Raw genomic sequence first — 16,005 nt, forward strand, 5'->3', positions numbered from 1 at the left:
GTTTATGTACTCTGTTTTACTGAGTACTCCTAACAAACCGCATTGATCCAGATCGGCCAGCACATTAAGCAATGAAGATCTGGGTAGCTGCAGGTTGCAGTTGGATCCAACATATGCATGAATATATATATATATATATATATATATATATATATATATATATATATATATATATATATATATATATATATATATATATCTCTCTCTCTCTGTGTGTGTGTGTGTGTGTGTGTGTATTGTGCTCACCACACACAAATATGATGGAAGGGTGAAAAAGTATTGCTTGTGTCTTTCAATTCATCCTTCTTAATTTATACTTGCTGCGTGTTGAAACAGAAAGGCGTTTGAATTGAAATCAAGTTGATTAACAATTAGGTCATCTTCTGTTTTGCGTTTTGTTGACGGTCATCATATAACTTTGTAAGTCAATTTTGGTGTCCTTGTGTGCAGCACCCTTCTACTAAATATAGGTCAATGTAAAATATATTTTAGACTTCAGTGACTTCAGCGAAGTTTCTCATTCTGTGTTATCAAAAATTGGTCACTTTGACTTATAATTTTGTTACTTCAGATATGAGATTAAGTTTAAGTTCATTTGGTGGAGAGTTTATATATTTAAAAAAAATGGATTTAGGCGCATTTTTGTTTTATGACTATTTCTAGTTTTCTCAGATATATTGAGATTTGACTATAGTGGTCATAAAATTTGAAACATTAAATTGTAGACTATTTAGAACAAAGTTCGTACATTTTTGTATCTGATGACCTTTACTAGGAGATTATTTAGTATGTGACTTGCACTGTTCTGCAATATTTACTAAAGTACTTATAAGGTAACATAACAAAACTAATAAACATGAGTTTTAAGTGATTTCATAGGATCTGAAAGTCATCATGGAAGAGAAAAATGAAACATTTGAAAGTCTGGGTGCTTCCAATCAAACCAATGTGGTGTTTTCTGGCAACATTCATTATTATATAGGGAGAATAGTATTTATATTAATGACCAGTCTTTATATATAAGCATGTACATGGTGTCTTTGTACAAATGTACATGGTGTCTATGTAAGCATGTCCATGGTGTCTTTGTAAGAATTTCCATGGTGTCTGTGTAGGCATGGACATGGTGTCTTGGTAAGAATGTCCATGGTGTCTATGTTAGAATGTACATGGTGTCTATGTAAGCATGTACATGGTGTCTTGGTAAGAATTTCCATGGTGTCTATGTAAGAATGTCCATGGTGTCTATGTAAGAATGTCCATGGTGTCTATGTAAGAATGTCCATGGTGTCTATGTAAGCATGTACATGGTGTCATGGTAAGAATGTACATGGTGTCTATGTAAGCATTTACATGGTGTCATGGTAAGAATGTACATGGTGTCTATGTAAGTATGTACATGGTGTCTTGGTAAGAATGCACATGGTGTCTATAAACATTTCAGTGTGTCTTTATAAGCATGTACATGGTGTTTTTATAATTTTGTTAATGGTGTCTATATAAGCATGTACATTGTGTCTATATAAGCATGTATATTTTGTCTTTATAAATATGTACATAGTGTTTATATGAATATGTACATCATGTCTTTATAATTGTGGGCCTATAAGTTGATTTGGAGTATAAGTCGAATGAGCAAATTTGGCAAATTTTCCATCCTTCATCCATACATAAGTCGATGCAGAGTGTAAGATGTGGCCAGATCAATTACCTTGGCTTTGTCTTTTTCACTTCATTCCACACAGCATCATTAATTTTATCCACTCTCTTACTCAGTAACCTTTTTGGTCTGGATCATAAAATACAAATAAAAGTACCTAATTTGCTTCATAGAAAGTATTTTAAATGTATTATGTACTTTTAGCTACATATAATGGTACCTAATTTGCTTCATAGAAAGTATTTTAAATATATTATGTACTTTTAGCTACATTTAATGACGCTGACCTGAAAATTTATTGAGTTACAGATACGATAAAATTCGTGATGCTGTGTGGAATTTAACTATAATAATCTCCGCTTTCATTAATATCACAACTATTACTGTATCTTATTTCAGATTACCAGCAATAGGGAAATTGCATCATTAATGCTAAAATACTTTTTTCACATTTTTGGGTGAAGAGAGATAAGGGAGAGATGCATATGTAGTCCCTCGCATTTTTCTTCATGCACTTGTGATCAAAATAAAGTACGGCCCGATAAATGTGAGAGAGAGATTCCAGGTCTTCATATTTTGTTTTCTTCACCTTATTGCCCCTGAAGCTTTTGTAAAAAGAGAAAAAAATAAATAGTAAATGTAAACTGTGAAAATACATACCATACTCCTTCTGAGTTTAAATATACACAATAGTTATATTCAAATAGACTCCATTTACTTGCTTAAATTCCAAGAATGACCATTTCTCTTGCAATTTTTTTTTGCAAGTATGAAGACGTCTCCATTCCCAACAAATAAGAATATTTATTTGAAAGTGCATGTACTTTTCCTGTACTTGGGCAGCAATTTGTTTTTAATGTTTGCACATGCTATATCTTACTTTAAATTGAAGTCAGTCCTATTGGCAAGTTAAAAAAATGTCACTGGTTGAGAAATTTACACTAGTAACCACCTGGCATTTCGTTTCAGTATATGGTACCATATTCATAATACCCATGGTTAGCCTCATTTCCCATCTTGGTAGTCTCACTAATCTTATCTGGTCTGCCAAGGTGTTAATTTTGGAAAACCTGACTACAGCCATAGCATATTTAATTAGCATGTATATACCACTACAAAGCCATGTGATTCTTGAACAGTGATAGCTAAAACTAGAAGGTATTGCTTACCTGGTGGTATTAACTGATAATGGAATATGATACTGCACTTTTGTACATGAGTATGATCACAGTCATCAAGTAAGTGAACAATTGTCAGTACATTTCTCTCTTTCTCTCTCTCATAAAGGGGCATAATATTTAGTTGATAATGATTGATTGTTTGTATTTTTATAACACACCAGCACTGTTAGGCTATTTAGCACCATACAAAAGATTACATGTGTAATCATTTAAAAATGATAAAAGGTTTCATATCGACCAGCAATATCAGAACCAATTAGTTGAAACTAAAATGATAAGATTGTAACGGTAATATATAAGGCTTGCCAATCAACGGGGAATGTAGATGGTGTATGTTAATGAAGACAGATGAAAAGTTATTTAAAATAAGGGATAGTATATTCATTACATAAAAGTGCTCAAGGTGATGGCATAAATGTTATAGCTTAGAAAAAGATTTACTTTCAGGAATTCTATAATACAAGTGATTTATTTGTATCAAAAAGTTCCTTCATGTCAGGCACATTGTAATACTGATCATGCGTAGGTTGCAGGTCAGAACACTATCATAAAGTGCTTAACAGTGAATGGTTCATCATAAGAAACACACTCTGGTGGGTCTTTGCCTTTTAGTATGTGGGAGTGGGTTATGTGAGTATGACCAGTTCTAATTCTTGCAATGACTACCTCCTCCCTACGAATGGTTCTGTAGGGAGGAGTATTTGATCATAAGGTGCAGTAAGAAAATGTTGATGGAATATCGGTCTTTGTCATGGTTATTCATCTTCTAACTTGTCAATTCTAATGCACCCGTATCAGATTTAAACAATGTATATTATAAACAATGTATATTACAAACGCATATTACTGATGCATGCTGCTTTAGCACATTTACATCTAAGTTAATTTTTAATACTGACGATTTTGAAATTGTTTATAATACTTCTCAATGTGGGGTTCTATATTTTTTCATACACAATCTCATCCTCAGAATGAAATATGTTTTTTTACACATTATTTTTTTGTACTTTTGGAGATGTTTTTCTATATGAAAAATTATGTGACATGTGATAAAGTGTGTTGTATGACAAAATCAGTATACAAGTCGATACGGAGTATAAGATGAAGTTAAGATTTTCAGGTCAAAAAGTATTGTCTTATAGGCTATCAGATACAGTATATATATGCATGTACATTGTGTCTATATATGCATGTACATGGGGTCTATATATGCATGTACATGGTGTCTATATGTGCATGTACATGGGGTCTATATATGCATGTACATGGTGAGGCATATGTTGCTGTGTATTTCTTTCTTCTGAAAACTTGTTTCTGCTTGACAAATTGAGATTTAAAGTAAAAACGTAAAAGGTCATGTTTACTATAGTATTATTAAGAAAAATGGTTTCCAAGTAATATTATGACTACCACTGAAGATATTATTAAACCTGACAACAATGTTGCTGTTGATGGTACAGAAAAGTTTAAATTTGGGCAGCTAAATGTCCAATGTTAAAATTAAAGAATGGAAAAAGAACTAGAGTTAACAGTGAAAGTAACTAGAGAGAACAAAATTTACAGATTGGTTACTTTCGGGAGGACAAAGTAGTATGTTAATTTCTGAAACATACACTGGTCAAGGTCACTGTGCAGAGGAAATTAATGTGGATTGTATTAGATACTGTTTATGGTATTCTTGTTTTTATGTTATTGTACCAGGTACCACCAGTTTCCATATGTAATTGTATCAGGCACCACAAGTTTCCATATGTAGTTGTACCAGGCACCACAAGTTTCCATATGTGATTGTACCAGGCACAACAAGTTTCCATATGTAGTAGTACCAGGCACCACAATTTCCATATGTAATTGTACCAGGCACCACAAGTTTAAAATTTTAAATCAACTTGACTTAATTATGCCAGGCACCACAAATTTCCGTATGTAATTGTACCAGGCACTAGAAGTTTCCATACTAAAATTGACTTGATTTATGTGTGCCAGGCATCACAAATTTCCATAAGTAATTGTACCAATCACCAAGAAATTTCATATGAAATTGTACCAGGCACCACCAGTTTCCATATGTAATTGTACTAAGTATCACAAGTTTCCATATGTAATTGTACCAGGCGCCACAAGCTAACATATGTAATTGTACCAGGCACCACAAGTTTCCATATGTAATTGTACCAGGCATCATAAGTTTCCATATGTAATTGTACCAGGCATCATAAGTTTCCATATGTAATTGTACCAGGCACCACAAGTTTCCATATGTAATAGTACCAGGTACCACCAGTTTCCATGTGTAATAGTACTAGGTATCACAAGTTTCCATATGTAATTGAACCAAGCACCATAAGCTTCCATATGTAATTGTACCAGGCACCACAAGTTTCCACATGTAATTGTACCAGGCATCATAAGTTTCCATATATAATTGTACCAGGCACCACAAGCTTCCATATATAATAGTACCAGGTATCACAAGTTTCCATATGCAATTGTACCAGGTATCACAAGTTTCCATATGTAATTGTACCAGGCACCATAAGTTTCCATATGTAATTGTACCAAGTGATGCAAGTTTCCATGTGCAACTTTACCAGGCACCACAAGTTTCCATCTGTATTTGTAGCAGGCACAAGTTTCTGTACTAAAATCAACTTGATTTAATTGTGCCAGGTACCATAAGTTTCCATATATAATTGTACCAGGCACCTTCAATTTTGTTATGTAATTGTACCCATTACCAAAGATTTCCATATGTAATTGTACCAGGCACCACAAGTTTCCATATTCAAATCGACTTATTTTGTTTCAGATATGGAGTATGCCTGATGGCAGTACTTGACTCAACTTTAGATGATCCACGATTACAGCTCAATCCAGGACCCCAACACACTCTGAAGAGCACAGATTATTGTTTCTACATGAGTATAGCCAAAGAAGAATATTCCAAAATCAACCCCAAGGCATTGGCCCAGGACGATGCAAAGTCAGCTATCAGAACCAGAAATATGGGTATATACTGTTTTACTTGAACAGTTTTAGCATACGTAAGAGCCAAGATTATCTGATCTTCGATTGTACAGATGTTTTGGTTCATCTGGACCAGTGCCGTACCCTGCCAAAACAATTATTGGCCATTATTTAGGAAGTTGTATGAACCAGCAAACCTTGTATTGATCTACATGCAGCAGAGGTCAAAAGGTTACTGGTTCATACAACTTCGTATTCACTAAAACAAAGATCTTTAATTGTTTTACTAGATCATTTAGTGCTACAGAAACTTTGAGATTTAATTTAATTTAATTCTAGAATATTGAAAAGCCTCTTTTTTAACTGTTTGATGTCACAAAAATTGATCCATATGTCACAAACAAAATTATCAACAACATAATGGTAAGTATGCTTCTTTATTGCAAATCATGCAATGTTGTGTCTTTCAATGAAAATTTATTTCTCAAAAGAATCCTATAATAAATGCAAATGCATACTGGATAATATGGACACACAACTATACAAACCATTGTCATGTCCTCTGACATGTTAGGATAATTGCGGTTACTATATATATATATATATATATATATATATATATATATATATATATATATATATATATATATATATAATACATATATATAATACATATATGTATATATTGGTCCAATTTTTGCCATTTTCAAGACCTGACCTGGATTTTATCAGCAGATCTTAAGTTTGATCTCAAGTTTATAGATGATTGGATGGAATTTTAAAATTGGAATTGATTGGACAGAATTTAAGTGTAACTTAAGTTAAATTCAGAAGTGCCAAGTATAAACATAATGACTTGTTGGTGAAACTTGGGCCTGGTCTTGAGTAATAACACATTAACCATGCAGAAATGAAATATAAAATAATTGGAAAAAATTGCAAATGCACACAAAGTTCCACATAATAATAATAATGACCTTATTTAAAGAGGGTAACACAGTTAGCTAAGAACTGATCTACCTTGAGGCCCCCATATTAAGGAATTTATTTATTTTAGCTGCATCTCTGAAGCCACTGGATATATTGGGTTTGGAAGAAGGAAATAGAGTGGGCGTTTCTAATCTCAGCTGGAATACTATTCCAGAGTATTAGAAACTTTTAGCAAATAATTCCTTATTTGGTTTGGGAATTTTATACTGTTTGGTAGACATGGATCGTAGGTGGGGTATATTGCCAGGTATCCTATACTGCAGTAGTGATTGTAAAATATTCAGGAACACTATTATTGGATATCCTGACATTAATTTGGCTTTTCTCAAACAGATTTGGTCTTTAATAGGTAATATTTTTAACTTACCAGCTAAATTTTCCTTGCTTTCTTTCTGGATTGATTTTAGCCCAAATGCTCTTTTTTTGATGATATGCCAGCTTTGCTATGATTTTATCATTTGAATTACCCCATACTGTATTACAGTAGTCTAAATAGGGTTGTATGTAACTGTTATAAAATAGTTTTTTGTGCTTTTCAGGGAGAAAATGTGTTATCCTACTGAGAAGCCATAAACTTGAATTGACATTTTGACTGATATGTTTGATATGTTCAGTCCATGAATTATTTACCAAAACACCAAGTAGTCTATCATGACATACCATTTGCAAATTTTGTATCCTTCCATGTCAGACATCACTATCAAGATTTGTCCTTTTTTGCCGTGTTGAGATAAGTAATATTTCAGTTTTACCAGTACTTACCACCATGCCATTGCATGTGCACCAGTCGTCCAGTTTGTTTAGGGCATCCTGTAAAGAAATTTCGAGATCATGCTTTGTGTTTTGGATGTCTGACAATGTTGTTTCATCTGCACAGAGATCTGTAGATGATATTGATTCCCTTAGTAAAAGTGGTGGGTCATTAATAAATAAAATAAATAGTAATGGACCTAGAATTGAGCATTGTGGTACTCCATATCGAATTGTTCCAGGTTCAGACTGAACATTATTTATACAAACATGATGTGTTCCTTCACTAAGTAAGAAGTAAACCATCTAACTATGCTTTCATCACATTGGTAGATTTTCAGTTTTTTCAAAAGGATTTCATGATCCACCATGTGAAATGCTTTCCTGAAATCTACAAATACAGATCCTGTTATTCTACCTTGGTCAAGTGCTTGAAGCCAGTTATGAGATCAAGGCAGTCTCACATGAATGTTTCTGTCTAAAGCCTGATTGATTAGGGTGTAACGGCAAGTGTTTGGTTAAATATGACACGAATGAGTCACAGACCGACATGTTTTTCAATCAATTTCGACAAGTTTGGTAGTATTGAGATTGGCCAGTAATTTTCAGCATCATCCTTAGAACCAGATTTGTGAAAATGATTTACTTTTGCAGTTTTCCATTTTTTGGGGACAGATGAGGTTGCAATACTTAAACTGATCATGAATGTTATGCTATCTAAAATAGCAGGGGCAGAAGATTTAATGAGTCATGGACCAGTCTGATCAAGTCCTGTAGCTTTTTTTGGTATCAAGTTCACTGAGACATTTTTTAACAAAGTTTTTTTTTATACTGTTGGGATAGAGAAACATACCTCCTTAAAGATTTTGCTGCTGCAAAACTTTTTCAATTCATTAAAGTTGTTTTCTATCACTGGTTCTTTTAACTTTGTGATAATGTTGAAAAAAATCATTGAAAACATTTGCAATGTCAGTGTCATCAGTGACTATGGTGTCGTTTACTAGAAGTGAGTGAATTTTATTTGTCTGATCTTTGTGTGTTCTTCCAGTGAGTTCATTAAAGACTTTCATACTTATTTTATTTCTTCATACTTTATATCGTGCATGGTTTCCCATAGCCTTGAATTGGTCTCATGTTTTCATAGCATCTAGCATTTCATTCGTAAGCCAATTAGGTTGGATTTCATTTTTTACTTGCTGTACTTTGATTGGTGCATCTTAGAGACTACATCCATAAATAAGTCAGTCCACACCCTCAGAGCTTCATCCGTGTCATCCAAATTTTGGATTATATTCCGTGGAACTTTATATAGGTCATTGAAAAACTGCTTTTCATTAAAATGTTTGAACAATTTGTAAGTGATAGTTTTGTGGGTACTTTTTTTCTTTCTCTTGCATTTAACATTTCTTGTTAAAACAGTAGGATGGTGGTCACTAAAACCAATATTCTGTACATTAACACAAGCCACATTGGTAGGATGTCATTGTCATGGTTTTCGGTACAGTAAAATCTGGTTTGAGATATCACCCCTTCTGCCAACAAAAAGTGGTAATTTAAAACATGGGTTTTCATAAAAGGCCATTGCAGGAGGACCAGTTTTCTACGTGGGAATTAAATTTATTTTAGAAGGAAAACTACTGGAGTTACTGTAGATGTATTTTGTTAATCACTGTTCTTATTAAAATATTAAATGCATTCATTTAAAAAACAAAAACCATTTATAAAGCACTTAAAGTAATCAGTCCTTAGAATTATATTTTATTTAAAGTTCACATGTAGTCTATTGGCATATAAATTCCAGAATTAACACTAAGTTAACACTTTCTTATCCTGTCCATAAATTGTAATAACGCTTAAATTTATTTAGAGCTAAAAACCAAAACATGAGTCACCCACAACATAAAAAATAAATTATGAGCATGGTAAACAAAGGATGTAACATCTAGATACGGCAAGATGAGTTCTCTTATGATGGCATATGTGGCACTATGTGTGGGTTTTAATAACAGTAGCATTAATTAAGCAAGAAAGAATACAGACATTTACAAAAGCTGTTCAAATCAACTCATCTGGAAAATAAAAATAACTTATTAAGAGAAAAAGAGAAAGACTTCACTCATCAAACTCATTACATATTGTTACTCTGCAAACAAGTGATTTAAGGTAGTACCTGTTGCTCTACATTGAAAGGATAGCATGTGTATTGTGCATTTTGCACTGCACTGAAAGGATAACATGGATTGTGCTGTTTGCTCAATATTGAAAGAATAGCATGCATTATGCTGGTTGTTCTGCATTGAAAGGATAGCATGGGCATTGTGCAGGTTGCTCAATATTGAAAGGATAACATGGGCATTGTGCAGGTTGCTCAATATTGAAAGTATAACATGGGCATTGTGCAGGTTGCTCAATATTGAAAGGATAACATTATGGGCATTATGCTGGTTGTTCTGCATTGAAAGGATAACATGGGCATTGTACAGGTTCTGCATTGAAAGGATAACATGTGTTGTGCAGGTTGCTCAATATTGAAAGGATAAGATGGGCATTGTGCAGGTTGCTCTATATTCAAAGAATAACATTATAGGCATTGTGCAGGTTGCTCTACATTGAGAGGATAACATTATGGGCTTTGTGCAAGTTGCTCTTTATTGAAAAGATAACATTATGAGCATTGTGCAGTATGCTCTATATGGAAAGGATAACATTATGGGCATTGTGCAGTATGCTCTATATTGAAAGGATAACATGGGCATTGTGCAGTATGCTCTATATTGAAAGGATAATATTATGGGCTTTGTGCAGTATGCTTTATATTGAAAGGATAACATTATGGGCATTGTGCAGGTTGCTCTATATTGAAAGGATAACATTATGGGCATTGTGCAGGTTGCTCTATATTCAAAGAATAACATAGGCATTGTGCAGGTTGCTCTACATTGAGAGGATAACATTATGGGCTTTGTGCAAGTTGCTCTTTATTGAAAAGATAACATTATGAGCATTGTGCAGTATGCTCTATATGGAAAGGATAACATTATGGGCATTGTGCAGTATGCTCTATATTGAAAGGATAACATGGGCATTGTGCAGTATGCTCTATTTTGAAAGGATAACATTATGGGCTTTGTGCAGTATGCTTTATATTGAAAGGATAACATTATGGGCATTGTGCAGGTTGCTCTATATTGAAATGATAACATTATGGGCATTGTGCAGGTTGCTCTATATTCAAAGAATAACATAGGCGTTGTGCAGGTTGCTCTATATTGAAAGGATAACATTATGGGCATTGTGCAGTATGCTCTGTAATGAGAGGATAACATTATGGGCATTGTGCAGTATGCTCTATATTGAAAGGATAACATTATGGGCATTGTGCATTATGCTCTATATTGAAAGGATAACATTATGGGCATTGTGCATTATGCTCTATATTGAAAGGATAACATTATGGGCATTGTGCAATATGCTCTAAATTCAAAGAATAACATTATAGACATTGTGTAGATTGCTCTACATTGAAAGGTTGACATTATGGGCATTGTGTAGGTTTATATAACGGACAAACAATACAACCTGACTGTGCCCATGACTGCTAATCCTTTGAAGACAGTGTTTACTAATAAAGATTTAGACAGCTGTGGCACTGAAAGGACAGTTTGCGACATGTTCTTAAGTCTGGTTTAAAGCCTTGAACAGACAGGTCTACCTTTTAAATTTAGCAAAACCTGTAACTGGATTAAACTTTATTTTGGAGGTGAGCAGTTGTACTTCACATTGGTATCAGGATCTCCACAGGTAAAAGCATTTACATATAAACAGTCTCACTGCATATCAACCGTTCTTTTGCCCTAGGTCCTTGGCAACAGCTTAGAGTGGGTTTCATGACACTGACTCCCTTGGGAGGGGACTAGGTTTGTACACAACATCCATTAGTTGTATGTTTTTGGTCAAGTTTTTTATTTACAGACTGTTAAAATCTGTTATTCCTGGAGTTACAAAATTTGGTAGGGAGATATATTTTGATGATTATTACTACACCCTCCTGACAAAAGTAAGTCACTGTGAGCCATATTTCATTCTTCAGTTTTGTTTTAAGTTTATTTTTCTTCAGTTCGTTCTAGAATGAATCATCAAACTAGATGATTGTATGCCTCTCTAGAGATACCACACTTTTACATAAAAACAAGGTCACTGTGACCTACATTTGACATTTTGCTGGCTTAGGTTAAATATTTGGCTAATTTATGACAATTAATTTTTAGAACTACATACATTGTCTTGTGCAGGAGTCTTAAATCTTGGTGAGAGGATGCATCTTAATGAATGATAAAAAAAATAGACCACTCATACCCATTGGTTAAAGTTTGTATTTTCAGTTTATCTCAAGCTATAGTCATCAAACTGATATTATGCCTCTCTCTTAGTACCACACACTTACAATACAAGAAGGTAACTGACCTACATTTCATACTTGACTAGCATAGGTTCAATTTTTGGGTTAAACTTGTGTCAGAATTGGTTGTTTGTACCCTGTATATATACTCTATACCCAGATTCAGTCATCTTGGTGAGAGGTTACCGCTTGAAGTGTACTCCATCCCCCCCCCAATCAGAAAAAGTAGGTCACTGTGACCCGTATGATGATTTCTTAAGCTCTATTCATGCCATAGTCATCAGACTAAATGATCATATCCATTTCTGTTAGTAACACACTCTTGCAACATAAAGTAACTGGTTTAGTAAGCTTTTGAATTTAACTTATGACCAAGTAGCATGATGAAACTTGTTGAGAACTTGCATCATGGATAGTACTATACAGTTTCATAAAAGGTAGGTCAGTTTGACCCATATTTTATGCATCACTAACTTGGGTTTGATCTCAAGCACAGTTCATGCTACAGTCATCAAACTAGTTGATTATATGCATCCATGTCACTGTGACTTTCATTTTAACATTTTACAGGCTCAGATTACATTTTTGCATTTATCTCATGTACATATATTTTTGGGTATCCTGTGTATATAGTGTATTTGGTAGGGGAATGCGTCTTGATCGGTATTACATTCTCATTACAAAAAGTAGGCCACTGTCAAATGTATTTAATGCTTCACTGACTTGGGTTCAAATATATTTTAACTGTTTATATTTGAATTATTTAACTTGACAACTGTTTATGTCTTTTAGTAACAAACCAGTACTAGAACCCTCTTAGAGGTGTGCAATATAATTGTTGATTGTACTTTATTTAGAACAATCTGCCTGCAGACTACTCAGCAGTTATGGCTACAAATGAAGGTCTGCATGTTTTTATTTTGTTTTGCAACAGTGTCATTCATAGCAGTGTTGAAACTCATATTTTGCAAATAGACATTGAATGCTGGTTGCATTTAACATTTGGTTACTCATGTCATTGCATTTATATATAAACTCAGTCCTTGCATGAGATCGCTCCTGTTGCCTAAATGGTTAGAGTGTCTGCCTTGGATGCAGGAGGTCGTGGGTTCAAGCCTGGCCAAGTCATACCAGAGACTTAAAATTGGTACTCACAGCTGCCTCGCTTGGTGCTCATCATTAAGAGGTTACTGTTAGGCCTGGTGTGGGAATAATGTGACTGGATGGGACATGATGATATATGTCTGTGGCATGATGCCCCTGTGATGCACTGCAGAAATTGTAGCCCTTTGACTGAAAACTTTTTAAAGCTATGTTAAAATTGCAAAAACACGCACACAATCTCTGCATGACAGTTTTGGTTGTAAATGACAGGTGCTTGCTCACAGAAGAGGTAGCTCATATCAGGTTTTATTGTATATCATTAGAGCTTTCATCGATAGGAAATGTCAATATCAGTAAATTTGGCCCCAGATTCACCAACAATGTCACAAAACTTAGTCTAGACTAAAGATATTTGAATGGTCAATTTTCATGGCAGTAATAACTTTATTATTACTTTGTTTTCACTTTTCTAGGTGCTAGCCAGTCAAGGTGAATTCCTGTCTCCAGCCAGTAATTTGAGGTTTAGAAGAAAACAGCATCATCCCAGTCTGATGACTTTGTTACTTATGTCATTTGGAATATTGTCATTCATGTACTATGACATGTCTCTGGGTGTTCAGTGATGTTCACTTTTTAAAGTCTCGTTTGGCATAATTGCAATCAGTTATATACATTGCTATGTTGCATTTGATATTTTCTCCACAGCTTTTGCATGTTTTACTTTTTTATCTGTTTTCTTTTGGAGCGCCTCAGGTGATCGAATGGTCTATGGCATTTGCCTTTAGATTGCTCACATCTCACCTCAGTCAGCATGGATTCATGTCTTGGCTCAGCCAACATGGGTATGAGAGAAAGCTTGACAGTATCTTTCCATGGGTTAGTGTTTCTTCCTGGGTCTTCAAGGTTCCTCCTCCATAGATATGTTGGCTGCCATGTATGGCCTATCATGTGCTAAATAACGGCAATAAACCTGCAAAAACTGTTTTCCTTTTGTTATATTAAGAGTTTTGTACATAAGTGATGTGGTGCTTCTTGGTTTATATCCCTCATTGGTAACCAACCAGTGTTATGATGGATTTTATCCCATACATATTTGTTCTGATAGTTTGTTTTTTCTTCTGGCTTTCAGCATGCTACCTGAAGCAGGCAAACATGGCCATGAAAAGGCTGCATGGGATATTCACCTCACCTGTATGGGATACTCACCTCACCTGCATGGGATATTCACCTCACCTGCTTGGCATGCCTTGTAGGCTCGGAGGAGTTCCGGGTGGATCAGATCGTGTTGGGTTGTTCTCATCCTTTGGGGTCAGATAATGAAAAAATGAACAAGTTTGGATCTTTGATAAGGCAATGAACAAAGTTTACTGTCTTCTTCCACTGTATCTGTGGCCAAAGCAAGACAGTAGAAACATTGGGCAGGTCCCTCTTCTACACTTTTGCCCCTGGTTTCCACCTCTAGACACAGGGTACATGAACCTACTGAAGTCTTCCACCTACGATTTGGGAGCATCCCAGGTGGGGATATTGATGGGAACCTGGGCCTTTATCCCTTTTAAGTTTCTTGATACTAAGAAACTTTAGGCTGACATGCAGGTTACTGCATGCTGATTTCTTTGCAGCTGTTTCTCTCAACTTGTTGAGTATGGAATCTTTGGCACTGGCTGTTTAATGGTGCCAGGACCATGAGGCACTTAATCTTAATGTTGTGATACTTTTGGTGTAACTTCTCAACTTCCATATCACATTAGATACTTAAAAGGTTTTGTTAAAGTACAGTGAGAATCTGTTTAGTGCTATGACACAGAGACCTTAATTGGCAACGTAATCCCTACAGTGGACTAAGAACTATGGAATCAACAACACTGGTTGCAGGGCTGAATGTACCAGCTAACAAGCATCCCAGCCTAAACATTTGAACCAAGAAGCCAAGCCAAAACATTAAACCCCATTTGAATATTCCTTCTTCCACTTCTTTTGCAAGACAGGGCGGCTTTAATGGCCAGGCCAGGATAACTGGACTACATTCCTCCCCAAATTCAGTAGGTTCTAGGAGTTGGATCATCTCCACCTTTATCAACAATTCATATGACTTTGCTAGATCAGACTGGGATTCCTAAGAGAAGAGGTATGCATCGTTCTAAGTAAGGGGTCAGTAGATAGAATGACATTCAAAGTTCATGGTTTCATTCCAGTAACTTAATGCTTTCCAAGAAAGAGGGAAACTTTAAACTTATTATTGATCTTTATCTAATGAAACGTCTTCAGAAAGAGTCCTTCAGGATGATGATGTTCAGTTAGGAATGCCATGAGGATGAATGAATTGGCAGTCTCCATAGACCTCCAGGATGCCTACTTGTACACTTCACATCTCAATGCTGCAATCCCACAGGTTTTTGTGGTTTTAGCTGAACAAGGAAGTCTTTCAGTTTTGTGCTCTTCCATTCCACCTCACTTCCACTCCCAGAAAGGAGTAACAGAGGTTGACTTAAGGTCATTAGAGGTTCACTTACTCCTTGTACACTGATGATTCATATTCAGGCTGGGGTGCTGACCTAGATCCTAAAAGAGTATTCTTTAAGATCTTGTGGCCTCAGAAAGAATCTTCTGTTTGCAACATCAACATAGAAATGTAGATTGTTTTCTAGCTCAAAAGGACTACATCAGCCTCATGTGACAAGCTGTGTTATAATTGCCACTGACCTGGTTTTGATATACTTTGGACATCAAGGAGGCACTCTTTGCTGGAAACACTCTTCGCTGGAAACTTTTGAACCTTCTCAGATAGTTTTTAAGGGAAGATCACTGTCAGATTGCCATATTCCAGACAAGATAAATATCCTGGCAGACAACCTGTTCAGAAAGAGATGGAGAGACATAACATGATGGTTTTGACATCTTGGACCTGTTTTAATCACTCTTTGAATGATTTCATGAAAACAAAGAATTGCAGT

At 35.1% G+C, this 16,005-nt stretch overlaps 1 protein-coding gene across 4 annotated transcripts in view; it reads left to right on the forward strand.

The window, feature by feature from the left end:
* Positions 1-16,005, forward strand: part of LOC149771454 (potassium channel subfamily T member 2-like) — a 274,764-nt gene that overhangs the window by 188,982 nt on the left and 69,777 nt on the right. For all 4 annotated transcript variants that reach the window (XM_089948424.1, XM_089948427.1, XM_089948425.1 and 1 more), the window contains one exon: positions 5,651-5,850. In XM_089948424.1, coding sequence (XP_089804550.1) covers positions 5,651-5,850 — 200 coding nt within the window. The remainder of the gene's footprint in view (positions 1-5,650; positions 5,851-16,005) is intronic.

This window comes from Sinohyriopsis cumingii, unplaced genomic scaffold (assembly GCF_028554795.1).
Source record: "Sinohyriopsis cumingii isolate HCF-2022 unplaced genomic scaffold, ASM2855479v2 utg001837l, whole genome shotgun sequence".
Classification (NCBI taxonomy): domain Eukaryota; kingdom Metazoa; phylum Mollusca; class Bivalvia; order Unionida; family Unionidae; genus Sinohyriopsis; species Sinohyriopsis cumingii.